The sequence below is a fragment of the Neodiprion virginianus genome, chromosome 5, assembly GCF_021901495.1.
Source record: "Neodiprion virginianus isolate iyNeoVirg1 chromosome 5, iyNeoVirg1.1, whole genome shotgun sequence".
In the NCBI taxonomy this organism is placed as follows: domain Eukaryota; kingdom Metazoa; phylum Arthropoda; class Insecta; order Hymenoptera; family Diprionidae; genus Neodiprion; species Neodiprion virginianus.
In genome coordinates this window covers 3,114,596-3,142,475 of record NC_060881.1, presented here as the reverse complement: position 1 = coordinate 3,142,475, position 27,880 = coordinate 3,114,596, and the positions used below count along the sequence as shown (strand labels likewise).

Genomic DNA, 27,880 nt, shown 5'->3' with positions numbered 1-27,880 from the left:
GTAACGCGTTGTCAGTTGCCGTTCTGAAGCGTATTAGGCGTACCACGCGATGCATATCTCTGGTTACAAAGGTTCGATAGAATTCAACGAGACATACGAAGAACTGATGGAAACTCAAGGAAAAAAATTAACACCGATTAAGGATACGTCGATAAGTTGTTGATCAAGCTGTCATAAATTGCAAATGATAAGTAAAAAATTGTGAATCGTTCTCAGAATTGAATGAATTACAATTACGTAGGTAATAGGTATACATACTTATACCATATGTTATATTAAGATTTTATGATACGAATCGAAATTTCCGTATCGAATTTTGTCAGCAGGATTCGTTACATTGTATTTTTCTGTTGGGATATTGACCATAATAATTTACCTGACATTTGTGGTAGCAAATGTTATCTCAACTATTAAGATATCGAGCACATAGTATTTTTAATAATTTCAAAGCCTTGTGGGGTAAAGACTGTTAAAAATAGTATTGTTTGGTCGAATTCGAAAAAAAGATATTGTCACGTTTTCAGCATGAAGTTTTTCACCTCCAAGAATCGTAATGATACCCGTGCCTCGCTTCTTGCCATTTCAAGCAGGATTTTTACCGATTTTGAAGAAAGCTCAAATCAATGTATTCAGACGTTATTCCGAAGTATACTTGACGAGAGTAAATGGTTGTACGTGGTCCCGAGTTGCTACAATTAACTCCTAAAAGGGTTCAACTGAACAAAAAAGAAAATTTCATCATATCTTCGCAGCTGTTGATTCTACGATGTCCTATTTAGAGTCCATTAAATCGATACTGAACGGAAAAAATTTGTGGCTTAAATAATGCTAGAATTAATTCTTTATTGCGCTATATTGACCTAATTTTACGACAAGAATAGATGCGCGTAGTCTACAGTCGCTGCGACAACAGACAACGTACAGGTTGTGCCGACAAACGCACCGTCTTGCAACCCGCTGCCTGCACATATCTCACACAGCTACGCAAGACAACATAAAAGTGTCGGGCTATTTTTAAGTTTTAAACTAAATATTAGGATTAACAGCGTTAATTTTGAGTTACGCGAGTAAAATCAAAATTTACGACAAAAAAATTCTTAATTCAAGATATTAATGAAATAAAATTTTTCTAATCATCAAAATGAAGAACTGATTCCTTACTCAATGTTTCGAATGAAGGGAATGAAAACAAATTCTAATTTGGTTTTGGATAAAAAAATGAAAAATAATTCTTATTTCAAGGTCTTGAAGTACGAAAAAAGAATCACTCATAAAAATTTCAAAATCTAGAAATAAACAATTCTCAATTGATGCTTTACTTCTACATTCCGGAAGGTACGGGCTTGCCTATCAAAGCTAATCTATACTTTCTATGCAATGGAGACTTAAAGCCCGTAAAGTTGATGAATAAATAAATGAACAAATTAACAAATGAAAAAAAATAGTTCCGACGAGCGGCTGTCGAACGCACGGGTTAAACTAGACCTTCAACTAAACGGACTCATGGTCAACGCGGAATTATATGTCAAATTTTGGTACTTCTACTTTTCTTCTAGTGAAACTACCTTCAAGAACCGAAATTATTGTGTGTTGTCGAAACTTGGGCAGGAAAGTTACATTCCAACTTCTTTTTGACCAATGATGTCGTATATTCGAAAGAAAATTGTTTCCTATTATCATTATTTTTCTTTTGATGTATGCATTGTTCCTCATAAACAGTAAACAAAATTCGAAAAAAAAATCTCGATCCTATTCGGATGTATGCAATTGTCCCTTCATGCCTAAATCACAATATTATAATCATAAATCTATATGTATAGTTATTGGTTTGGTACAAATGATGTTCGGTCACTGTAGTAGTTATTTTTCTAGCGTTCATTATGTTTATTTGAATAAGTGAGAGTACAAAATTCTCCCGTCAAATCATTCGTTACCTGATGATGACCGTCGCATTGTATTGTATTTAATTTTGGTTTTCACTAATTTTCAGTATTTTACATTTTATTGACTCTAAGCGTGAGTATCGTTAATTCTTATCACGCTCCGATTAGACGAATGAATTACTAGTTAATAATTCTGGGTTTCACTTGAAAAATGAACATTTTATGAACAGCATTTGACCTCATTATTCGGTGATATGAAGAAGCGGTAAAATATTTTGAATCATCAATTTCAACGACTGTGATTTCAAATTTCCTCAGAACATACAACTTAACAATGAATTACATTCAACTTGTAATAAACCTGATTATTCTTTTCGTAACAACTTTGTTACCTTACTAAATCCAGCTGTCAAGGTAAAGGTCGAAAATTGAATAACGTATCCAGTGGAACGACAAAGTATGGACTTATTTACAATTAAAAATTGGATAACGTGAATTAGAAAAATAAAGAGTCTTTCAACAGATGTTTCAAAGATTTGTTATTTCCAGAACGCGTTGAATGAATTCTCGACCACTACCATTACTCTGGCAAATCAAAAAAGAGCAAAGTATAATAATATTTATTTTAATTCTTTCTAATTTATATTGTAGTAGTGCAATAAAAACAACAAAGTTTATGATTAAAATTAGTACAAATATATTTATTATCAACTATATAGTATTTAGGGTTTCAGATGAATATATATATAATTATGTAATCACACTTTGTTGCTTTTTTATTTAAAAGAAAATAAACAATCTTATATGATTAATCGTAATAAACTGGGAATAAAAGGCGCCCGTCAAGAGTTGGTTACCAGGTTCACCTCTCCGTTCATGATAATCACTTTAATCTATTTCCTTGATGATATTTCCCATTTTAGTATGGATCAGTTACATTATGCTTTGCAATTTATTACATTTAAGCAGCAACGTTCTCTCAATATTCTTTTTCTCGCTACAGTAAATGATAATCATTAGACAGCCAATGACGAGTTATAGATACCCAATACGATATCATGTCGATTGTAACGTCCGTATTTCCAGAATTCCTATCAGTCACCATTCCAGGAGTGAACGAACAAGAAAATCGAACTCAATTTACTATGACGATATAACTGTAGTAACCGAAAAAAACAGTGGGGGAAAAAAAAATACACGTGATCAAGCCAGACGCTGTAACTTGAGGTAAATAGAACTACGCGTATATAGTTACGTTCGAGTAAAAAGGCGGCATGAAGGTAAAAAAAATTTTGTACCGATAAAAAAAAAAAAACCAGCAAAACTGTTCAATGTAATTGTGCAGAGTGCAACTTCAATGATAACTTGTTATTACTAAACGATCGTATCAGCCAGAGTCTTTAATTATTATATTCATTCGTTTCTTAATTGAACCAAAAGATTGAGGATGCATGCCTTGCTTCATTGTACGATATACGTATACATATACGTACATGTTACAGTGTTACCATATATACAGTAAAGCAAATTATTATTTAGGCGTACGTATGTGTAGGTAGGTGTGTGCGCGTGTGTACACACACACACACATGCATACTCATGCATAAATAAGAGTTTGTTACCTGTAATTTAGTAACCATCAGCCTACTGGGTTTGCTATTTCTGATGTCAAATATGTGAGTTGTGTAGTAGCTTTAATTGTATAAACTGTGAAAGTTGAATGTTGTCTTATACTTCCAGATTCATTACTTATGGATGTAAAAATGAACGCAACTGTTACGTTAAGAGTTATAATAATTAGCAATAATTGCTTAATAATACTTTAATAGTTAAAATATAAACAATTTAGTTGAAAACTAGAGCCTTTCCATATCTGACATCGCACACAATTGATTATTATAAACTGTTACCAAAGTTCATCAATCGCATTCCTAGACACTGCCTATGTTTATGTATGTACAAGAGTAGCAGTTTAAATCACCTGCTTATTCTTACAATCTAACATCATATGTCTCGTTTATAAACAATTTCTTTCATATATAGAAAATTTATGTGATTAAAACAACGTAAGTAATGTAATAATTACTTGTGAGCACAATAAACAAATTTGTACAATTTATTATGCGCGTCCTAATAATCTTAGACCTATGTTGTACGCAACATGTTGTCGGACGATAATGCAATAAAGAGAGATGGGCGGATCAAAATATATAGCGTCACACACATCTGGATGCGCAAGATTTTGGATGGAACTGCGTCTGACAAATAGTTCCATTTAACGGTATAATTACTACAAACTCGATGCTTTTCATTTGACAACTCCGCGGGGGTAAACTTCTAATTATTGTTTGACTTGCGTATTGAACGATACATGACTGAATCCATGTATAATATGTGTAGTATATAAATAATAGAGATATGCGAAATAATCACTGTAATGAGAAATATACGAAACGACGGAGAAAAAAATAAAGGGAGTTATAAAAAGATATAAGAAATCTTTTTATTAGCGTCGAATGATTTATCCATTTTGCCGAGTCACCCATGACTTTCTCATACTAAGCATGGTGGGTTCTCAATTATTCAGAGTAGTACCATAATCAAAAACTCATGTGAAGTGAATTTTCGCACAACTCTAATAAATAGTAGGTTTATTTGTATGGGCTAATTATAACTTACGATTAACTCGAGTTTCTGTTACTTCATGCTTTTTTCTTGTCACTGGCACAGGTCAATTCAATAACACTGCACTTTTGCAAATAAAAGTGCCGATGGCATGTACTTTCACTCATTTAGTTACTATTCAGTTTTGATTGATCATTTGCCTTCGGAGAACTTTTCTCTTAGACTTTTAATTTTGTGCACAAAGTAAGTTTCCAAAGACTCAGCACACTTGAAGAACGGAGACTCCTTAGGGTTGTAGTAACGACAGTTATCAAATATCTTGGTCATGTCTCCGATAAACTCGCTAAGTTTTTTGTATGATCTGTCATTTATCCTCAATTCGATAGTTTGCAAATCTGAAATCATCACAGCGATTGTAATATTTACTGCAGAAGATATTTCAGAAGCTTGAGAAGTCTTGATAATAACAGGTCAATTAAGATACTCACCCATAGGTTCTTTTATAACTTTGTAGTAATCTGGCGCCTCGTTGGGATCTACAGGCTCCATAAAAGGCCAGGCACTCTTGTGTGCCTGTAATTATATAATCAAAGACAATTGCCAGATTAATTGCCAGAGTCTTCGTCGGTAAAAGTATCCCCAATTTTTGTTTCATACCTGTATCTGTTTTATTAACTTCTTTAAAAGGTCAAGATCCTTTCCGTTAAGATTTTTCATATTAGCAAAGTTAACCGAGGAGTTTCGCTGGCAATTTGGGCAGACGTATTCATCAATGTTATCAGCTTCGGATTGAAGAATACCTACGCAACGACCATGGAACCAGTCCTGGCATTTGTCACAGCAAATATAAAACCTTTGAAAAATAAAAAGCGAGTGTGTTATCATCTTTAAACAATTAATTTTTAAGTGTTACGTGGAAAAGAATGTATAATTGTAAGAAGACCCTCACTGAGATTCATCATAAGGTTGTTTGCAAAGACAGTACAGCTCTTGCGTATCTCTCGCATGCCGACACTCGGTGCATACAAACTCAGACAGTGATTTGCTCATTTCTTCTGTAATTCCCACGCAGTCTCCATGGAACCAATTGTTACAGAGATCGCAACCTACGTAAAATCTGTTGGGTAGAAGATAAATTAAAAAATTGTTCATCTGCTCGGTGACTAGTGATCGATACGGCATGTAGTAATCAATATAATTAGTAATCAATAAATCGGTTCAATGGTGGCGGTACATGAGAGTTCATAGAAATAGGATTCGCATTTGATTTTAGTATTCACTTTCGAGAAATTGTCGACAAATACGAATACTTACTTCGTTTCGTCGTAAGGCGTTCGACACAGGCAGTAGAGCTTCTCTTTTTTGATACGTCCCCCCGCGGTGGTTGCCGTTGAAGCACCAGGCGGTGTTGTGCTGTTTCCTTGGACTCTGTGCTTTTTAGGCCTGCCCCCACGATTTGGTGGGCTGACATGTTGCGCTGCCTGAGCGTTCGATTTACGCTTAGCACTTCCGACCTTGACTTCGTCCTGTTTGTGCCTTTCTGCCTTAGTTCTTGTAGCTAGTTCAGCGGAAAGATCCTTCTGAAATAAATTCGACTCCTTGGTACTTTTATTTTCAACAAGAGTTTGTTTTTGCATAGTAACCTAAAATGGCAACCAGGTATAAATTTTCCTGGTATAATTTTTGCATCATTTGCCATACCTGAATATCGATTTGCAATTCCTTCTCGAGCAAAGCTCGTTTTTTCAATATGTCTTTTTTTAGGAGTTCCTTGTGCCGGAACAACAACACTTGCATTCGAGAATGAACTTGCTGCTTTCTCCTCTGTTCTTGAGAATCCCTTAGTTTCCCAGCACGATTCTTTGGAGTAGCCTCAGTATTCTCTACAACCTCCGTCTTGGGTGTTCTGTGACATTGAAAGACATTGGGTGGCGTTAGTCGTTTTACTATTGTTACAAAATTGGTATGTAATATGTTCAATTTGAATTGCAACAAACTTACTTCGTTATATCTCGAGGTTCTTGTCGTGGGGCTGGTCTTTTCTTCGGTGTTTCGCTCCATTCGTTATCCTTATCATTTGTCGTCACATTAGGAGTAGTAGGTGAGGCAAGTGGCGGAATGTGGGGCGGCGCAGGTCTCTTCCGGGACGGAGCTCGCGTGGTAGTTGCAGTTGGGGTGCCGTGGATCTGGTTGCAGGTTATGGAGCTCTCGACGCCACCCTTCATTTGCTTCTCTTGATACCGCTGCAGTTGTAGAAGTTTCTCTTCTATTTCAGGATTAAGATTTTCCTGCTTTAGTGCATTTTTTATTGCTGTAAAAAAAATTGTATCAATGTTTCATTCTCAATTTGCTTCTGCACCGATCTGTGTGACAAAACTTGATTCCTTCGTTCGCAACTTGTATTAACGGAGGTGAAAGATGTTGACTGGAGTTTAGAAAAAAAATCATATATTTACTTTGCTGTATGTAATCCGGAGTGAGGACAAATTTGTTAGGTGACGATGTTTGATTAGGCTCTTGGGAAGGCTGTGAAGGCTGCTGCCCATTCGCCAGAGCTGCACGTTGCGGTTCAGCTTCGCTTCCGGTAGTTGGACGTCCGACCTGCTGCACTACGACTTTGGGCTTTATCGGAGAACCTGGGGCTGCAGTCTGAGATGGAGCTGGGGTTGTAGCTGACTCAGTTTGCGGTGCTGCAAAATCGAAGAATATTTTGCCGATTCACATAAATTTGTGATAATTTACAAAAACCAGACCATTCGTAAGGAGAAAGGGAAAGAAGCGTGATAAATACCAGCTGCCGAAGGAGTCGTGTGTGGAGGTGAAGCTACCGGTTGCTGTGTTTGTTGAGTGTGAGCAGATGTTGTTGGCGTGCGAGAAGCAGCTGCCGTTTGAGTTCCTGGAGCTGGTTGAACTGCTAGGTATATCTTCGTTGGTCCTAGCACGCCTTGCTTGCCGGTAGTTGCTTGTGCTGAAATGTGAAAAAGATTTTCAGAAACATTTCATTGGAATAAGTTAAACTTGATCAGATCCGCAATCTACTTCTGAACCTGAACTCACTAAAGTACAGACCTTTGAGCAGTTGTTGCTTGACTTGTTGTTGAACCATGGCGAGTTGCTGTGGAGTGAAGTCAGCTCCTTGGAGTCCTTGCAAAACTATTCGGGGACCTTGAGATGTTTGAATCACCTGAGCTGTGACACACTTTATAACGGTACCAGGTGGCTGCCCTGCTAACAGAGAAGCTTCTACACTGCCAGGAGCTGGAGTTGAACCTGGAGCAGGAGGATTTGCAGCAGCGGGTGTGGTGGTCGTTGTCGCTGTCTGAGCACTGGTCACCGTATTTGTAGTAGCTAGTTCTGTAGCTTGCGTCGACGGAGTTGCAGGCTGATTCTGCTGAGCCGCTGCTGCTGCACAGTTATTATTACAGACTTGAAAATCTTTGTACCAAAATACACGGTCAATAAATTTGATATTTAGTATAAAGTAATATGAAATGAAATCTTGAACTGGATATCAAATGTCTAACCTTGTTGAAGTTTTGTAGGTGAAACAGCATTTTTCACAACAGCACTGCTAGTTGAATTCAGATGAACAATCTGATTACCAGTCGGTGTACTACGTATAACAACTTGGTGTCCTCCGATCGTTGCCAACTGAGCTTTGCCGGACGCGAGCTGCTGGGCAAGGGCTGCATTATTCACCACGATTTGATTTGTATTGATAACTTGCCCACCCGGGGTCAATACCTATAGTTACGATTTTCATATTGTTACAAGTATAAATCGTATATTATGTTCGGTAAATCATGAAATTTATAAGGATCTAAATGATTGGATTACCGAATAATATTTGTCGGTATGGGGTAAATTGACTTACCTGTGGTTGTGGGGTGGCTGGTTGCTGCGCTTGGATTTTTTGGGTTTGACTGGTTGGAGTTTTTGTGGGACTGGCTTTGGTAGCAGATGTTGTAACAGGTGTAGCTGGTTTGACAGAGCTTGTATTGCTCGCAGACTTAGTGACGCTCTGTAAATTTCATGAATTACAATAATTGCTGAAGCAAGTTGGTATTAGAAGGAAAAAGTAAATTTCTGAATGCTACACAATGTACTTCATACACGATATGTTGTGAATTGAAATGAATTTGAAATATGGGCACCTGCGGTGTGGTTGTGCTTGCCGAACTTGTGGTTGCAGGCGTCTGTGTAGGTGTGGCGGCTATAGCTTGACCAGTGTTTAGAACATGGAGTTTTCCATCAGGCATTTGTACAAGTTGTTGACCAGGCATCAACCCTCGAACCTGGAGTTTACCATCCGGCCCTCGAAGGATCTGGACCCGCTGCTGTACGTGCTGAACAGGGGTGTTGGAGGCTGCAGAATAGACATTGACGCAATTAGAGGAATTTCTAATTTTTCCGCAGAATTTGTTTGTAATTAATAATTACGATTCCAAGTACCTGCTGAAACTTGATTTGTATGATTGATCTGAACAGTTCCCTGATTCGTTACTTTTATTAATGATTGTTGCTGTTGTGGCTGAGACTGAGGGGTTTGAGATGTGACGGTAGTCTTGGGGAGAATGCTGGTGGGCCCTGAGACAACTCGAGTCGTGCCATCAGAAGCTATAAAATTGAATGATTGAGTTTAAATTCTAATATTACAACGAATTCGAATAAAAATTTGAAAACGTGTAATATACTCACATTTGGTCATGTATATACGCCTAGTTCCAAGGAAAGTTTTATTTTGAGACGGCGTGGTCAAGAGTGATGTGAGCTGGGATTTTCCAACACTAGTATTTGGACTAGCAGGTATTGCTACTTTGGAAACTATTTTGACGGTGCCATCTGTCAACACGGAAAAACTCAATGGATGAAAAATCGAATTACAAATATAAATTCAATTACGTGGTACAGTTGCACGAAATAAAAAAAACGAGAATGGTTGTAGAAAAAAAAAAAAAAAAAAATATTTCCTCACCTGGATTGGAGTTTGACGTAACTTTGATGATCTGATTAGGGGAACCTGTGACATTTGCTGGACTCTTTAGAGTTTCCAGAGCCCTCTTTTGTTGGTGAGCGGCCCTTTGAATACGCAGCTGTTGCTCCATTTTCTCTTTAATCTCTTCAGGCGTTGCCTTGCCGCTGACCAACTGGTCAACGGCTCCTGTAATCGACCCCCTATTCCCACCCGCAACCACAGATTGCGGTACTCCTGATCGACTCCTAGTAATAATCTGGGCATTAGCCTTCTCTAACCTAAAGGAGAGACACATACCAAGCGAGGGGTTAGTGTTTGTTGGTGTTAGGCGAGGACGGGAAGATTTGACAAAAACCAGTGACGACAAGGTTCATGAGTTAGCAAATCCCAGGCGCATCCAATAGCGAATATCCCTATGATATAGCGCGCTAAATGTCTGAAGTAATTTCGACATCTCGCAACCCAGCATTCACTTCCGTATTATGCAATTGTATCGCAAGCGTACTCACTTGTCTCCATATTGCTTTATCTCCCAAAGTTCAAGTTTATCTTCGTCCACCCACTCCTCGTTCACCTGGGGCTCCGTACTTTGCGGTGATTCAGGACGTTTTCTTTTTCTCAACCCGCTACGGATTGAAGTAACCTCTGAAATTTTATTTAATAAATGAAACAACATTATCCAATTTTTTTGGAATATTAACCTGATCTGCAAATAATTTCATATGTTATGCAAAACTACCTAATTGTTTTACAATTTGACTTACCTCTAACTTGCTTTGGCAGCTCTAAAGGTATCACTACTTTTCTTCGAAGATATTGTACTCTGTCCATGAATTGGCCGACATGTCGATGCTTCAAGATCTCCAAGGACATAATCTCGTTGTCAGTTGTGACTTGATGCTTGCCATCCGTTGACAAAGGTTTGGCAGACATATCGTCCCAGCGTAAACAGGCCCATAAAATTCTCAACTGTATTGCAGCTGCAGCCAATGACTTTAGGCCAACAGTTCTGTAAAGCCAACACGTTTTGAACAACGGCCTTGGGCAGGGATACGGCCATACAGCCATGTTCGCCTGAAACAGTGAAACGTCACTGGATATAGGTTTTTATTATTTACAGGATGCAGTGTACCAATAACTATTATTTAGCCACTGTGAAAATAATGTGACTATAGAACATACCTTAGCAATATGATGAAATCCTTGGACAGGAGTTCGTCCGCCAAGTCGCGAAAGTTTACGAAGTTCGTGCTGCGGCAATACAAGGATACTGCGGTGTTTATTTCTTGTGGAAAATGTTGAGCAAAGTGGATATTTTACTGGAGTACGTTTCTTTCGTCTGTCCGCCAATGAAATCGAAACTTTTTTCAGATAAAGTTTCCCTTCTGTCGAAGTGGCAGAATATACTCTCTCAGTTCCATCCGCAGTCAATTCTCTAGCTGTTATGGCGCTCCGATGCACAGTTCTGCCTCGACGGTTGATAAATATTGTTTTTAACCCCATATTGTTGAGATTGCTAGCGAAAAAAATTACAGAATTTGGGATATTATTAAATGTGCACTCCCAAAGTATTCTAGAATATATCCTTATTTTCCTCTCCTACCATGTCTTTGTCTCCGATGCAACTGAGATTGAATTTCGAGATGATAAACTCTCCTGTGAACTCTGAACAACGCCGTCCACGGTTTTTATTGTTTGTTGAGACGTAGTAACGGTTGTCGTTGTCACAACATTGCTAGTTGTTTTGATCGTTGTCACTATATTTTCATCCTCAAAGCCATTGCCCTCAACCTGAAAGTTTTCATCGGAGTTAATATATTTGTTACAATTTGTAGTCATTACTTTAATGACAACTTACTTTTATGCTATCTTCTGGGGTCGTTTCTTCTAATTTAATTCGTTTAGCCGGTTTTGAAGGGCTATCGGAGAGCGAAGGCGCTTCCGACATGTTATCAACAACTACGTTTGTTGCCTGAACTTCTTCGGCACAGTGCGTAGCCATTGCAACGGCAGACTCCAAATCCCTTCTGATAGCATCTTTAGCCTCATCTGTTGCTTCGTGTTTCAAGCTTGCTTTAGATTGTTGGACAGAGGATGTACTGAACGGGGCTAGGCTTGGCAGTGACTGACTGTTGCTCAAGCTCTTGGCTTTTTTTAGTAAAGTAATTAGATCTCGTTTTAGCCTAGCTTTCTGCAAACACATTGGGGAATAGCACGTTGAGGTGAGACTCTGTGCCGCTGCTGCATTCACCTTTCCAGGAGGAGGGGTCATGTTGCAGTAACGAGAATAACAGCTGCCATTCTTTGATGAGCGCATTATATTTGCATACTGAATTCTGACTAGTTGGATCCGTTTCCCAATCGCCGTTAGCATGTCTCTAGCAGACGAGGAAATCGCTTTAGTTGGTAATTTTCCAGACAATATATTCTGCAGTGGTCCGTCGACAGCATCTGTATCGCTCTCTTCATTATTCTCAATGTCCACTTCCGTATCACCTTCGGTGTTTTTTGGAACAGTTGCTTGGGCGGTTACCTCCTTTGACTTCTCCTGTGATTTATTTATCATACATTAAAAACATTTGCGAACAGCAACGGAGCAAGGAAAACGAGATAGTACAATAATAATTCTTTACGTACCGTTTGGGATAACTTTCTCTCTTCCAAGAGTTTTAGGTGTGTTCTCCTCGATAAGAAATCGTCGATTCTAGTTTTTTTGGCAATTTTTGGGTAATGCAAACGACCAGGTGTAGTTAATGCCTTGGTTACATCAATTTCTTCAAACTGATGTATCGGTAGAAATACTTTTTCGATTTTCATTCCAGCTAAAACTATAGGAGATTACATCAACTGCGTTAATTTTCTGTTTATACAAAAAAAATTAGTAACACAAAATGTATAGAAGGTAACGTCAAACATAATAAGAAATTATAACATGATATCCAAGAATACAAATAATGCCAAAATAGTGCCTACTCACAAGGTATGTGTGGTTTATTTTCTTGGTTCGAGTTCAGCAAGAATTTTCCATCCAATCTTTCTTTCACATCTGGTTTTTCTTCCGCTTTAACTTCTTCAGATTCATTTTCTTTCTTCACAGCTTCAACTGGGTGTTCCTCCTTTATTTCTTGTTTCACCTCTGTAGCTTCTTCAGGCTCGGCTTTTAAGTCCTTGAGGTCCTTGGGCTCACAGTACTCTTTTATTAAGAATTCATAAGTTGGCGGATCAAGAGCCAAAATCTTGATACCTCCCTGATCCCTAATTTGCACCATAATCTTTTGAGGGCCAGCTCGCAAGCCAGCTTTGTTCAGATTCGCAGACCTGTAGCGACGGCTTGCCGACAGCCAGAGCCATCCCCATTGACCGTGAACCCTGTACTCTTCGCCTTTCTGCTTCCAGACTTGATGTTTCAGTCCCAGCGTATACTTGACAAAGTTGTAGGTAAGCCTGTTCCGCTCCTCCTCGTCTTCCTTTTCTTTTTTATCCTTCTTATCTTGCCGCTTTTTTTCTTCTCTTTCAAGCGCCGTCACTCGTTGAAGCTTAACGTGACCAAGCTGGTCGTGCCAGACGCTGGCAAACACAACGGATTTTATGCAGGCTTGAAGGACTATCAGAGCTCTTGCAAAGTCGCGGGGATTCACGCAAGCTCCAACCGCAGTAGTCCACGGTTTTCGAAGCAAAGGCCAGTTAGTATGCATAAATGGTGCCTGGATACTTCCTTCCAATTGTAAGATGGTTTGGCGCAGGGTGCTCACTAAAAGAGCTCGCGTTCCCGTCAAACTCCCAACCCATTTGAACTCAGAAGCTTGCGTTAGAGAGAATTTGTGTGACAGATGTCTCTTCTTATCGCGTTCTTCATTACGCTGAGGTTTATTGAGCGCTATCGCGTTTGTGCTATACTGGTTGACGTATGATTTAAACCCGTTATCCATTCCGAGTTTGAACAGGTGAGTACCTGATGCTATTTGATGTGCCTTTTGACGTGTTATTCGAGTTCCATCACCTTCATCTTTCAAAGATTTATCCAGTTTGTCAAGCTCTTCCTTAGAAAGTATCGTCGTGCTCCTTCTTTTCAAATCATCCATATTGAAAGTACGTGGCTGTAGCGAGCCTGTCTTTGATCTTGTTACAATTGTGTGCTTTTTGCCTGTGTGATTGGACATTTCTTTTTTTAAACCTATCGATATCTCACCATCCCTCTTGTACTTACCATCTTTTCCAACCTTGGAAGAATCATCTTCCTCCTCTAAAACTTCTTCTTCAACTTCTTCAGAGGAGGAGACAGACGTACTCGTCTTGGAAGTCTTCGGGGCTGTCTCGGTCCCTGCTGCTGCCGCTGTTGTTACCATCTCTGATGTATCGCCGCCGCCCACTTCCACTGTTTCTGCCACTTGTGCTGAAGGATTTGGCTTGTCGACGTCCATGCCATCACCGCTCCCTCTATCTGTGTTCTGTCCAGAAACAGCCGCTAATTGTTCTTCTAAAGAATCTGTACCTTCATGCATTCTCCGGACCATTTCCTCGGCATCTTGTCTCTCCTTTTCTTTCCTCTCCTCCTCTTCTCTGTTAAGTTTTTCTTGCCTCTCTTTTTGCATTTTCAATATGTTGGCTGCAAGGAAAAAATTGTTATCAACACTGGAACTGCATGGATTTCACTAGGATTCAATTTGAATCTGCAACTGCTTACCATTTTCTACCTCAAAGTACGACTTTTTATTTCCCTTGCATTGGTTTGTTATTTTTTCAGTGAGTTCCATTTGACGTACTATCTCTTCCTTATAATCTGACAATTCACGAAAGAGCGCCACTTCCATTTCATTTCGATCCAAACAATTCATCAGTTCCTCGAACTGGAGGGGTGTACTATAGTACCAGACCTCGCCATTTTCACTTTCCCTGTACAAAAACTTAATCGTTTACAAGGAAATCAACCACCATCCATGTTTTGTTGAATGCGATCTATGGGGAATGAGGACAAGATAGGAATAGAAACAAGTCAGAACTGTGTAAACTTACACAAAAACCCTCCTGCCTAGGAACCAATATTTTCGCCCATGACGATCAAATCCTAAATGTTCCTGCCTGCATAGCAAACCATTCTTCTCTACATCCGGCAAACAGTCCACTACTCCGGTAATTTTGTGTGCCTTGCAGATGCTGCACTGCCAATCTTCAGTAGGGACATCGACCAGTGGTGGCTCGACGCATTCCAAATGGAATACTGCAGGACATGTTTCGCAGCACAGGAGATCCCCAAGTCGATGGCAAACACGGCAATGATCGTCATAGTGAACATTCCCTGTACAAAAAAAAAGGTAATTATTGCATTAGTGAACAGAGATGGAAATATGATTTTTGTATGTATTCAAACGAACTCCAAATAGAATAGGAAGGTGGTACCTTCGTGCAACAAATCCTCACGCACAGGATTGGTAATGAGAAACTGGTCTGTTAAAAACTGCAATACTTTGAGGCGATCATTGACGGAAGTGAAGGGATATTCGCAAGAGGAAAGTATCTGAAGAATGTTTTCGTCAAAGCACTTATCACTTTCTACATATGACCGCAGTACTTCGGGCCAAGTCATAGGATCAACAAAATACAAGCTGACATTGACGGAATCCTTTTGATCCAAGGGGCCGAAGTGGGTCTGCTGAGAGTCTTCCTCTCTGAGCAGCGCTTTGATAAGCATAATGTGAATCTCGGCTAGAAGATTCGTCTGATCTTCGCATACAAGCGCAGCGCAAAAGTCCTCGAACCTAAACGAGGAGAGACGAACCAGAGTTCGGAAGTGTCTCAAAACCTCGTATATGGACAAAGATGGGAGTACAAATTCCTTGGAGACGAGTAAGTCATCGGAAGATTTTGGCAAATCAAGAGGCGGCAGCTCTCGGTTTTGGAGCCAAAGTGGCTCGGGACTGGGAGCACGTTGAGCCTGCTGACTTAGAAGAGTTTTCCTAGGTGTGCCGCTAGTCGTGCTGTAGCTGGATAGTGAGAAATCACTATCGCTGGATGGATCTGGCTCTTCGAGGCTTTCCGAGGACTCGATGTCACTGTGAAGAGGCTCTTCATCTACGTCAGTCTTGTCACTAGACTCGTCACCAAAGTCAGAGCCATAGTGGTACTCCGAGTCATGGTAGTCGACGTTTGGGTTGTAACCACGTCGCTGGTAGGCACTGGAGCCGGAGTGGCCGCCTTTCCTCGCATGCTTGTCCCTTGGCCCTCGAGACTTTCTGCTCCGCGTACTGCGCCTGCTCTCTTCGCTCTCAACTGGAGATGAGGCCCGAGACGCTGTTGGTGTGCTTGTCTGGGAGTTGGGTGTTTCGGAACCCTTGTTTTGCAGATATTTTGGCTTCTTCATAAGGTGATATTGGAATTTTTTCGGTCTCTCCATAACCACGGACTTTGGGGGACGACCCCGTCTCTTCGTACCTCTTCCCGTCATTTTTACCTTTTATCGAGTGTCAATTAACTTCAACCCTACTTAACACGTGGTTTATGAAAACGCGCGCTTGTAAACAAATACAAATGACACCGTTGCAACGAAATGGATCCCATGTTTGTACTCTGATCTTTGCGCCATTTTTCGGCTATAGTCACGTGACCAAACACCTATTTACCATCATAAACGTCCACCGGTGGTATCCCTTACACCTTCCGCGATTTAAATGGAGCTAACAATCGACGTAGTCCAACAATAAACGAGAGGATTTATTATCAATAACGACAAAACGAAGCACAGAATTAATCACTGACGCGAATGTGAGGGGAAATTACAATAACCGACCCATTAAGAGAGCGGTGTTTCAATTGGCTGAGCGAAACGCCGCCATGTCAACTCTGCCAAGCATCTGTTCATAAATCAGGGTTAGTCCAACGTTTATATCACACGATTTCTCAAAATATATTATTTATTTAATATTCCCGTTCACGAGTCAGCCGTTAGATTTATTTATCCCACATTTGGTTTAAATATTTATTCCACACATTCACGTGAAACGAAACTGAGACCCAATCACATCGCTCGTAACTAAACGAATTCCTGACACATCAACAGTAGGTGGCGCCTTAGGTTTTGGAAAAAGCGCCATATTCCATGTACCCCCAGGTCGAGATATGGGCAAAATGCGTGTACGGAGTTTAATGTATCTACAAGTTTTCACCCTCGCCACGAAATGCCTTCGACAGCGTCGTCACCATTTATCTTAAATAGATTAATCTGATATTTAACGAACAATGCACCGGTCGCTCGATCTTATTTCAACGATAACGCTTAGATTGTCTGAATAACTTTCGGCTAAAGGAGAAAAAAAAACGAAACATGCTTTTTTTTTAGTACTCGGTCTACTCGCGCTTTAACGCGATCAGCCGCGCCATCTGTAGGATTTTAGAATTCATCTTGGCTATTTGCGCAGAAGGGATAGGCATAGGATATCCTCCCCTCTTGTCACCTCGTAGCCCCGTCAGACGATTTGCCAAAAATTGCTTGGTACATACTTTAAGGGAAATAAAATGGCCGTCTAGGCTAAAGCGAAGAATACGAAACGATACGATAGGGTGGAAAGATTTTTTCGGGATATTGAAATAAACGCGTAACATTACCGGATACTTGCGTAAACGAAAATGAGTTGCGGCACAACGATGTACGCGTTAAAACCGATTGTCTTGATGCCAGGAGAAGTTTACGAGCCGAAAAGCGTGTACATAATGAAAAACATAAACGAGGTTCAACCGAAGTTGAGTGATCGTACGAGCCACGAGAGTAGCAAGATTGTGTCGGATATTACCGAACAGGTTATCAAGTTTTTAAAGGTTTATTCATTTCCATTATTCACCTAAATATAACCTAGCGGTTTCGTTTTATCGTTCGGATTCTACTCACCTGTGAAACCTGCATTGTTTGACGAGAAAAGTTTATTCCTCTTGCCCTTTGTCTGTGTGTGACTCCTCCCAAAATTTCCACAAGCACTAATCACGATCAACTGAGAAAGCGGTTGTGCGAGCTTGATCAATGTGACTCTACCCCCCCAAATTTTTAGAATATACTAGTATTTTGCATAACGTGTTCATTCAGGAAAAACAATGTTAATATAGTGCTCTGCCTTTAAAGTATGGATCATTATCAGGCTTCAACCTATTTTACATACGGATTGTCTTACCAAAGTCTGACTGTTGACTAAGAAAAAACAAATACCACACTCTCTTTTATAACCAAGGAAACATGAAATTAATCTGCATGTCAAAATCCTCAACTAATAGGCAAACTGGACTAGCGATATGTAGATTGTGATATGCTTTTTGATTTTGCTGCCAATAAACAATTGCTTTTCACTTGACTAACGATTATTGCAATCAAAACTAGAATTGATTAAAAAAAATTTCACCCTACAATTTCTCTAACTTACATGTCCTAAATCTTTGGAAATAAAATTTCAGAATCCGTTGCCAGAAATCGTACAGCTGGAACTCAGGCAGGAAAAAATTCTATCACAGCTCGCCGAACTGAAGAAGCAGGTCTCTAGTCTATATGGAATATTAAAAAATTCAAGACCTAGCAATACTACCCATGTCATTGCTCCGAGAAGCAAGGTGATTTTTCCTCTTGTAAATTTATCGTTTATCAATTTCAGCTTATCATTGTGGGACAAACTTGAAACTAACAACATGTCATCTTTGTCATTTCTTTTCTAGGAAAAGGTTCGCACGGATTTGGTGGTAAATGTAAATCCCACTAAACCTCCTTTTTCATTGTTGGCGTTGCAAAATATTTGGAATGACACAGATATCTACGTTTCCTGTCACACTCACTCTACCAGCACATCTCCAGTTCCTGAATTTCCACTGACTGCGCAAAATTTCAATAGTGAGAACCACACCGTCGAGGTATCACTGATATGGAAAGAAAGTAAGAAATCTTTGGCGTGGCCATGAATATTGACAACATAGAGAATTTTGAAAATATTTGACAAACTATATGATGGAAATATCAGGTACTAACATTCACTTATTTTGCAGTATCAGATCTGGAAGTAATCATCTCTGGCGTCCGAGGGACGCGACTCCTAGGTGAAGTGAGCCTCTTGAGGTACCTAAGCAGGCTTATTGCCAACCATAATTACGAGAGTAGGGAATGTGGAATTGACGCATCGAAAATTGATTCTTTGCTAGACCTTTGCCATGAGCTATCTTTCCAAAAGTCACGAATGCATGCAAACTCGGTATTTGCGACTCTAGCCGGTAATGTAGGAAACGGACAATGGCTGCTCTCAAGGAGCTCTCCAAGCATAGCAGACGTAGCTGCATGGTCAGCAATCAAACAATTAGATGATCCAAACTTGCCTGGTAACTTAACCAGCTGGTTCAAGAGATGTGACAATGTCTTTTGGCGTAAATAATAACCTTGTGAATAATTGAACTACAGATGACAATATTTTGTTAATAAAGCCAATGATTTTATGTTTTAATGTAACTACGTATTTGATTTTCATTTCACATACAATTTCATCCCGTCTTTTACAGTTTATCTTTCATAAGTCACAGATCGTCGACACCTACCTACGTAACTTGATAATGAACAGTGCAACCGTTAGAAATTCATAAATCTTTATTAAAAGGATAACATATACCTAGAATTGAATTTGCGGTATAAATGCATTATAATTTGATTAATTTATTAATCAGTTTATAATTTATATTAATATTAATTACAAAAGTAAGGTAATATAAATAATACAAAATTTGAACTAAAAAATTTGTTGGCAGTGTTCAAGAGACACGTCTCGTGTTCCTTCTATCATCATCATTATTATTATTATTATTATATGCTCTTTGTTATAACACCGGACGGTGACCTTTATTGATTGCTAAGACGTCATAAAATCTACATTATTATCGATTAAAAAGTCCAAAGCATACCTTCTGGTAGCAATTATTTTCGTGTCTTTCGTTTTTTAAGTACATCCTATACGGAGTCATCATTTAAAAAATTAGAATCACTGCATCTCATAAATGTACATGCTCTGGACTCCTTGACATGTAACTATTTTCAGTTGATATAGTCGTTAAGATATAAGTAGAAAGATCAGCCTTTTTCTATTACCCATGAATTGGTCCTAGACAATGTAATAGGAAAATAGCATTACAAAAAATGCAATAGAAGAAATCATTCTTAACATACGACTAATTAATAAGCTTAGTGGGATTATGTATGATTTATAGAAACGATTCTCTATTTGCTCAAGTCACTCGCGATATCTTTGAACAGATTCAACAAGTTGACATTCGCCTATACGACTTTGGCGCCGGGTCAATTGAGAAATTTGTTTAACGCCTAGAATTTGGAAATGATTCCTAGGCCGAAGTTGCGATGCTAAGATTGAAAAGTTAGGATCATCTCATTGTCTCGCATGTACACATGAAAAAGTTCATCAATCCGGCCTTGATTCAGTTCAGACCCGCAAATTAGTTTTCGCTGCGGAATTAAACTGTTTCATAGTCCATTTCTTGCTAATCGTAATGTACTAATAAATGCTCCAATACTCTTGACATTTGTTTAAATAAATTGCACCATGTGGCTGGGATCAAGATGTTACGATTGCTAAATCAATTTCGTTTTAAGTAACACCAATCCTTCTCCATGTTCACATTAAATTAAAAAAAAATGTCTCACGGAATGATGAGCGTAATTATTTAGAGTTATTCGATTTCAAAAGGAACATCGATACTCTTAACGGTTTTGGGGAGACTTTGGTGTCCAAAGTTCTTTTCTCCTACCGATCAACCGATTTTAGGACAGATCACTGAGACTATTACGTTCTTGTTTCTTATCCTAAAGTAAAAATTGAAGATTATGGCCCATGATGTGATACATTATGTACTGATAATAAACTATTTTACAGTCAATTATATTCATGTGACTATCTACACTAAGAATCATGATTTGAAACATAAAAAGAAAATTATGCGGTTGATGAGTAGGCCATTATCTAATACTTTTTGGCTAGCTACAATCTAATCGCTGAAAGTACGCTTGAGCTTATTCGCGTAAAAAATTGACAGCGCCTAAAGTTATAAATAATATAGTAGAATGTATGTAACAGTATATCACAATATCAAGATGATCTATAAATGAAAAGAAACGCATTTCAGCAAATGTTCTTGTATCTATTGTTAGCTGGGTGCACCAATATTACCCTGCATTAACTGGGCTCACCACCATAACTCATCTTTTTCTGTCATTAATAGTAGTCTGTGTTATTGTCACTTTCTTCACGTCCACGTACACATAAACTTTTTGAGGATTTGGTTGAAGTCTTTATATTGTTAGTTCTTTGGAGTGAAATCACAGATCATACAAACGATGAAAAACCAGGCAAAGGAGCCCTCGACCTTGCCATGTTATTCATTATGATCTGTCCTCCGTTCAGACTGACCACCGCGCTTCCTTCTGGCTCAGAATCTGTATAGGAGGAGTAATTTCTAACCGGTTTTTGTCGTTTCCATGACTGTCTCAACGAGTCGTTGACATTAGCATAGTGATTGACAAAGGAGTGAGGATCCGATTGGACACTCTCATTTTCACTTTCGGATCCCTGAAATCATATTCCCAACAAAGTAATTAGCTTCCTTCTCAAACTTTTACAAGTTGAGGGGAGTTCGAAGAAAAATCTACATCATTACCTGTGAATCCGTAGAACTGATCTCAGACGGTTTTTCCGTTACGCTACTGTCATCAGGGTTTTCATCGTAACCCTTCAAACTCTCCTCGTCACTGTGATAAGCCACAGATGCTGGAGAAGGTCGAGGCGGAGATTTACCCAGCATTGTCGGAGGCGGGGGATGATGCGTGGATTTACGAGCCAAGGTGCCTCGCTTGCCCAATGTGCCACATGTGCTCGCCACGTTCATCGCTCCTCCACCAGCATGTCGCGATCTGTACAATTCTAAATCAGATTCCTGCCGATCATCTACGTCCATGGCCATCGATTCCTCCAGAGTTTTTTGGGCTTCTTCTGAAAATTTCATTTTTAATATATGTTATCGGTGTCGTCCAGCACCCCTGCACCGAGCTGCAATCCAGGATCTTTACTTACGTTTGTATTTATAGCTCTTACTCTTAACGCACAGTATTGCTATTACCATGATTATTATAACAACTGAGCATGCAGCCAGAGCTACCATAAACCAGGTTTGTCGATAAAATGGTCGGTGTTGAAGATATCCATATTCAAAGTATAACTTTGAAGGAGTTAAAACCTTGACGAAAAAATTTAATTATTAACAATTACATATACTCGTTGTGTGGTTTTATTGAAATTGAAGTTGGTACACAGATTTAAAAAATTTCAAATTACCGCATCCTTTGAATATGCTGGATAGCTGATACCATACCGATTGTATGATATCACTCTGAATAAATATGAGGTAGATGGTAGAAGATTCTGGTAGGATATTGTATATTCTGTAAGTGGACCATTGGTGCTCTTCACTATCGTTTGCCAGCGGGCATCATCTGAAATGAACATTTTTATAATAGTTGATAAACGAAGCTTGAAAACATTCGGGGTATGTGTTAAACTTTTAGTTCTGACGACTAGGTACAAAATAATTAATCACACTTTATGGCCAAGGCAACTAAACATTGAAAAACCTAATCTATAAGGATATATCACATTGAAATGGCGCAATACACTATATCTTCTGTACAAGATTTTGATTCAACTTCTATCCGTCATGTTATTCTTTTAACCTATGCATGTTTTGCTACTGTTGATACATACATTTATCAAAAGCATAAACTCATATGAAATCGATATAAGAATTTGACAGTGTAATCAAGTTGGTAGGTGAAGTTTCTTTGTATTGCTAGATGATTACGTTCATATACCGAAAAAAGAATGTTTTTATATCAATGAGTATTACATCTCGACATGATTAAAATTACACTTTTTCGTGAAAGTCAAAAATCCTTGTTAAATCCACAAATCTGAATCCATGTAATGCTTCCAATTTTCATATCTGGTAGGAATACTTGCAAATAATGATTTGCAATTAATCAACTATTTGCAAAAAACACAGAGGAGGAATGTAGGGAGAAATATTTGTTAAATAATTGTATACTGCACAATGGGAATGTATGCATAAGACGCTCATACAATTAATTTGAATGTTAATCGATGGACTACCTACTTATTTCTTACTCCGCACATTGAATTTGTCGACATTACTAGTTTCACACCGTGTAAGTATGGCATAGAGGGATTAAGAAGAGAATGAAAAAAACACTTCTCGTGCTGGCAAAACGCTGATGCAGTCGAGTATACAATTTTAAAACGAGAGTTTATGATTCAAGATTTTAATCGCCTAATTGAAAAGCCGTGTAATGTCCCCTCAAATAGTATCTCAGATGACAACGAGTAAACTTCTATTCTATATCTTGTTGTGCACACTAATATATTTACTCCAAACGACTGTAAAATGTGAAATGGTGTGTCTTCTGTTTACAGGATCTATGTATATTAAATGTATACTTGACTGCAGCCTAGAATATGCAACATCTAGATTGCTGGCCATCAGCAAATCTACGTATATTCTCACTTACAATGCTGCCAATCTTCCATAGCTGTTATGTGATATGAAACAACAATATAACCGTGTTAATATGAAAGTAAATATGCAAAAGAAACTATTATAAAAATAATAAAAATCTCTATGTCTCAATTCATCTCTTTTTGTAAAATTATCTCCTGGTACTGAAAAGGCTAAGAAAACTTAACTTTCTTATAAACAAATAAGAATGGAGGACATAGAAGAATTGAAAAATCCATTGAATTGGGCTTAATTTTTAGAAATTCTAGGACACGAACGATTCAAGCTATTTTACTACTCACCTTTGCGTCTAGTTTCAATGTAATAACCTAGTAAAGGCCCTTTTCCAGATGCACCGTTGGTCCACTGCAGGTCGACACTGGTTACAGTTTTCGAAATGGCAAGCTCGCTTGGTGCTACAGGTGATCCAAGCTGTGGTCCGGTTGTAACGTTGCCAGAAATTGGTGGTCCAAAATCAATTGTTTGAGCTCGGACTGTGAACGTGTATGTAACTTCTTCCTCCAGTGGTTGGACAAGCAGGCTTGTTTCAGTTACTTTTTGTTTAACTTGTTTGCTAAACCCTAAAAGCGTCAAATATTATGAAATCTTTCACATCTGTATGGAGCATATGTTTAGCCATTAACAGTTGCCCACAAAATCATTATTATAATAATCATTATTGATGTTAGTGTTGTTGTTGTTGTTGTTGTTAACAGCGGGTAAGCTATCTAAGGACATATTTTTTAATAACTCACGATCGTTTTGTTCTGCAGTCTCGTACGCCACAATGTATCCAACGATCTGGCCGTTACGCATCTTTGGTGGATCCCAGGTGACGCGCATACTTGTCATAGTTATGTCAATAAATTGCAAATTATTTGGTGGCCCTGGAATATCCTGTAAAATAAAAAACGATTTGCATTTTCATCATACCTTACTTCACAGAAAACAGTGTTGAGGAATTTTAATTACTTAAATAATTACAATTATCACTGCAGTCTAGCGGAACTATGACTTACTTCCTTAGTCCTGACTGTGATAGCCGGTGTTCGAGGTCCGTCTCCAGCTGGATTGAATGCTAAAACCTGTATGCGATATTCAGTGTATTTGTCAAGAAAAACAAGACCATGAGTAAGATATGACGCAGGTACGACTTCGATTTCTTCCTCTTGTGGCTTCTCAAATTCCTGCGGCGAATCCGTGACTAGGTAAAATATCTGGTAAAGAAAAAAAAATGTATGGTAAGAAAATCAAATCGATAATATAATTGTTTTTAAAAATGTTAAAAGCAGACGTTTCACCTTGTAACCTAGGAGGTCACCGTTTTGCATATCGAGCTGAGGCGGTTTCCAACTTAAATGTACTTCGGTAGACGATAGAGCCTTCGCATTGAGCTCCCGAGGTTCTCCCGTAGGAACAGCCTCGCCTACGTATACCGTAACTGGCGGACAAGGAGGACCTTCACCTTCTGAGTTGAATGGCACAACGACTATTTCGTAATTTTTATCTTCCATTAGATCACTTAAAACCATCATATTGTTCTGTAAGTAAGGAAAGATTTATTATACCCGAAAATTAAAGAATACAACATCTAAGCAAACCTAGTAATCAAAATCAAAATTAACGCATCGTTCACCTTGATTCCTGGAATATTTTTCTTTGGCGCAGCTTCAAGAGCGGTCGGAAAATCGGACACTGGTTGATACACGACTCGATAACCACCTGTAGCGTGATCTCCACTCCAGTAAATTTCTTCTATGGGTTCCCAGTGAACTTCTACACTCGATTTTGTTATAGGCACCACTTTCAACCCTATTACTGCGCGTGACGGGGCTGTGATGAGATTGAAAGTTGTTTTACTGGGTAGCAGTGAAGAATCACATTCAATGGTAATAACGCATTACAAACCTGTCGGCAAAGTTTGAACTTGAGCAGATTCGGCACTCCATGTTGAAGGACCGATGTCGTTTGTTGCTTGAATACGAAACTGATACTGTGTGAATGGCTTGAGATTGTTTGCAGTGTACGAATTAACCGAAGGATCCACTCTTTCTGGTATCGTTTGAAAAGGTCCAGAGTTCTCAGCCTTTTGCACTGTGTAATATCTACAAAAGTGGGCAAAATTAGAAAAGACAACAAAAATATATTCGTGCGGCAGGGGCCAGTATCAGGGTTTGAAAGAAATTAACTATTGTATACCTTAACGGAGCAAATCCGTCACGCCCAGGAGTCCAACTGAATGTGATTTGACGACTCTGCACCTGCGACCTGCTGACTTGAGGAGCGGACGGTGGCTGAGGTCGTTCTCTGTTATTAGTAGTCAATACAAGTGCATACGCAGTTTTTCCCCATCCTAATCTCGTCTGGGCAGTCACAGAGAACATGTAATATTCTTCCTGTTTTAATCCCGTTGCCCTGATGAAAAATAAACCGTTAAGTCGGGTGATGAATACTCGTTCTAATCGTACGTCAAAGGCAAACGTACCTAAAGGTTCTATCAGATGCTGGAAATTCTTTCGAAAATTGATGATCCTGACTACTGTTTAGGTGAAACATGACTTTGTATGCCAGAATTTCACCGTTAGGGTCTTCAGGAGTATCCCAGATTATACGAGCCATTGAGAAGCTGACGTCCGGGAAAGATACATTTGACGGAGCCCCGGGTGCTGATACATGGATGAATTAATATAGGGAATAAGAAATTTCAAATATCGTGCGACTCCGATGAAAGCAAAAGGAAGCAATATTTCTCACCATCTTCGAAGGTCTGCACTCTGATCGGTGGTAGGCTCAAGACGCCGTCACCAAGCCTGGTATAAGCGAGAACTTGAATGTGGTATTGAACAAACTTTCGTAGTTCGGTCAGAGTAGTTGTGAATGTGGCATTGGTCGGAATATTTTTATACTGAAATGGTGACCGATTACTGGCGCCATAGTAAACTTTGAAGCCTTCAATCTGCCCATTTTGATGCTCAATGGGAATGTCACCCCATTTTACAACAATAGTTGTGGAAGAGGTTGCATTTGCTTCAACACTGATTGGCCCAAGAGACGGGACTGTAATTCAAACAGTTGTTCGACAATTTAAATCAAAGCAAGTACAACTACAGAATATCGAAACGATTTTTTAAGAAGAAATAAGCTTACCCGATTCACGTGTTCTCTCAATAGCCTTAGGACTAGGAGAAGACGAACCAACATCGTTATAAGCTTTCATAACAATTTCGTATAGCGCAAATTCTTCCATATTCTCCAGTACGTAGGAATTTGCTGTGTGGTCTTCAATAGATATGCTCTTAGACTTGTTCGTCCTCAGCTCTTTGTAAGTAATGTTATACCCTCTAGGATTTCCATACCATTCTATTTGCTGCAGTGGCTGTAAATTCAATGAAAAGACAAGATTTGGAAATAGACAGTCTTCGCAGTCTTTCAATAAAATCATTAAAAGTGAAACTGACGATCCATCTGACGCGTAATTCGGTCGCACTCATAGCTCTGACGGTGACGTTTCGAGGGGGATGCGAAGGAGGCGCCTGGATTGTCTGGAATTCTTTCGTTGGTTCGGACGGGCCAGACATACCGACAACGTTGTTGGCGATTAGTCTCAACTTGTACTGCATAAACGGGGTTAATCCTTCAACGGTGATCGTACTTGCGTCGGGATCAGATACCTCATAGACAGTGTACCATGTCATATTTCGCGACGTTTGTGCCTGTTGATTCAAAGTGTGCACATGATGCTTCATCTAGCCAGCCTTGAGAAGAACGTTGCTACCGAAAATAAGACGATTTGTGACGTTAATGTTACCTGTACAGTCCACTTTGTGATCGATGAGTTGCCGTCAAATCCTGGGGTGAATTGAAGAACTACCGAGAAGGCGTCAATGTTTGAAAGAGCCAATTTGGTTGGAGGTTCTGGCAGCACTGGCTCAACGCCTGATTGGATCGTTGCAATTCTTGATTTACCTGCACCTTTTGACGTCCAAGCAGTTACCTCAAATTTATAATGTGTAGTTGCCTGAGGATGAAGAAATAGTTGCTACAGTATTCACCAAAAATTTTTCCAGTACAAAATTGAGATAATCAAACGAGTCAAAGGTTGCTGCTGCCTGTGCACCTCAATCATACCTGTAGATGTTGAATTTTTGTCGATTGTACGTCTGCCGTGAAATTTTCGACCCGCAATGATTCTGGTAAATCCTTTATCATGTATTTCAACTGATAACCAGTAAGTATTCCATTAGTTTCGTGCGGCGGGTTCCATCGCACCGTCACCTCCCGGTCGCTGATTTCGTCAAATTGAAGATTTTCAATGGCACCAGGAACTGGAATATGCAATCAAATGAATCAACGCGAACTTTGTAGCTAGCCATTGAAAGACGTTGGGCGCAAATTAATGAAGCTACCGATAGCAATCTATCTCACCATCTTCACTTGTACGTATTTCAACGGGTGCGCTTCGCTCCCCGTCTCCAGGATCAGTAAAGCATAAGACAGTAATATTGTACAATGTGTATTTTTTCAGCCCTGTAATCGTGGCACTCTGCTCAGCCAAAGGGTCAAATAAGCTCGGTGGAACGGTCGTAGACTTATACTCATTTTCTTCGGTAAAATTACCACCGATCCAAGCCTGTAGTTTGTAGCCTTGATTTATGCCGTTTATCTTCTGGGGATTCGGAGGCTTCCACCATACTTCTACCGCTGTAGAATTTCTCGCCCTGGCTTTCAGATTCGTTGGTGGGGCTTCAGGAACTGTAAAGAGAATATAAAAATTCCCTTGTCAATTGTTCAAATTTGATTATGATAACATAAT

The 27,880-nt window shown here is 39.2% G+C and overlaps 3 protein-coding genes and 1 long non-coding RNA gene across 14 annotated transcripts in view; 2 read left to right on the top strand and 2 right to left on the bottom strand.

The window, feature by feature from the left end:
- The first annotated feature begins 45 nt into the window (after positions 1-45).
- Positions 46-3,184, top strand: LOC124306353 (uncharacterized). The gene is made up of 2 exons (XR_006908586.1): positions 46-248; positions 525-3,184. It is a non-coding gene; the product is annotated as an uncharacterized LOC124306353 (long non-coding RNA).
- On the bottom strand, positions 1,861-16,787 carry LOC124306336 (nucleosome-remodeling factor subunit NURF301). 6 transcript variants are annotated; one of them, XM_046766915.1, is made up of 27 exons: positions 14,881-16,787; positions 14,497-14,779; positions 14,168-14,376; positions 13,691-14,089; positions 12,461-13,627; positions 12,121-12,311; positions 11,342-12,031; positions 11,087-11,274; positions 10,666-10,999; positions 10,248-10,557; positions 9,993-10,128; positions 9,484-9,761; positions 9,207-9,350; positions 8,961-9,125; positions 8,663-8,874; positions 8,383-8,529; positions 8,033-8,252; positions 7,578-7,913; positions 7,300-7,476; positions 6,965-7,198; positions 6,510-6,819; positions 6,210-6,414; positions 5,823-6,085; positions 5,458-5,625; positions 5,166-5,361; positions 4,997-5,081; positions 1,861-4,903 (listed from the first exon to the last, which is right to left on the bottom strand). In XM_046766915.1, the coding sequence occupies exons 1-27, from the start codon at positions 15,923-15,925 to the stop codon at positions 4,701-4,703; spliced, it is 8,295 nt and encodes a 2,764-aa protein (XP_046622871.1). In that variant the 5' UTR covers positions 15,926-16,787; the 3' UTR covers positions 1,861-4,700. The 6 variants fall into 6 exon arrangements, with proteins under 6 accessions (XP_046622871.1, XP_046622868.1, XP_046622869.1 ...); XM_046766912.1 differs by having other exon boundaries at positions 5,823-6,088; positions 14,881-16,786; XM_046766913.1 differs by having other exon boundaries at positions 5,823-6,088; positions 7,578-7,910; positions 14,881-16,786.
- A 118-nt stretch (positions 16,788-16,905) lies between these two features.
- Positions 16,906-18,949, top strand: LOC124306347 (probable aminoacyl tRNA synthase complex-interacting multifunctional protein 2). 2 transcript variants are annotated; one of them, XM_046766950.1, is made up of 4 exons: positions 16,906-17,292; positions 17,917-18,069; positions 18,172-18,385; positions 18,496-18,949. In XM_046766950.1, the coding sequence occupies exons 1-4, from the start codon at positions 17,104-17,106 to the stop codon at positions 18,873-18,875; spliced, it is 936 nt and encodes a 311-aa protein (XP_046622906.1). In that variant the 5' UTR covers positions 16,906-17,103; the 3' UTR covers positions 18,876-18,949. The 2 variants fall into 2 exon arrangements, with proteins under 2 accessions (XP_046622906.1, XP_046622907.1); XM_046766951.1 differs by having other exon boundaries at positions 16,907-17,274.
- A 54-nt stretch (positions 18,950-19,003) lies between these two features.
- LOC124306337 (protein sidekick) overlaps positions 19,004-27,880 on the bottom strand; it is a 35,668-nt gene continuing 26,791 nt past the window's right edge. For 2 of the 5 annotated variants that reach the window (XM_046766921.1, XM_046766923.1), the window contains 18 exons: positions 27,493-27,819; positions 27,196-27,392; positions 26,876-27,085; positions 26,526-26,780; positions 26,215-26,443; positions 25,822-26,124; positions 25,553-25,733; positions 25,267-25,482; positions 24,976-25,172; positions 24,704-24,900; positions 24,369-24,608; positions 24,087-24,284; positions 23,823-23,964; positions 23,370-23,648; positions 21,834-21,991; positions 21,573-21,735; positions 21,160-21,491; positions 19,005-21,071 (listed from right to left, as the gene is read on the bottom strand). In XM_046766921.1, coding sequence (XP_046622877.1) covers positions 20,829-21,071; positions 21,160-21,491; positions 21,573-21,735; positions 21,834-21,991; positions 23,370-23,648; positions 23,823-23,964; positions 24,087-24,284; positions 24,369-24,608; positions 24,704-24,900; positions 24,976-25,172; positions 25,267-25,482; positions 25,553-25,733; positions 25,822-26,124; positions 26,215-26,443; positions 26,526-26,780; positions 26,876-27,085; positions 27,196-27,392; positions 27,493-27,819 — 4,067 coding nt within the window. In that variant the 3' untranslated portion in view covers positions 19,005-20,828. Of the gene's footprint in view, positions 21,072-21,159; positions 21,492-21,572; positions 21,736-21,833; positions 21,992-23,080; positions 23,102-23,369; positions 23,649-23,822; positions 23,965-24,086; positions 24,285-24,368; positions 24,609-24,703; positions 24,901-24,975; positions 25,173-25,266; positions 25,483-25,552; positions 25,734-25,821; positions 26,125-26,214; positions 26,444-26,525; positions 26,781-26,875; positions 27,086-27,195; positions 27,393-27,492; positions 27,820-27,880 lie in introns of all 5 variants that reach the window. The other 3 variants (XM_046766919.1, XM_046766920.1, XM_046766922.1) reach the window with 3 other exon arrangements.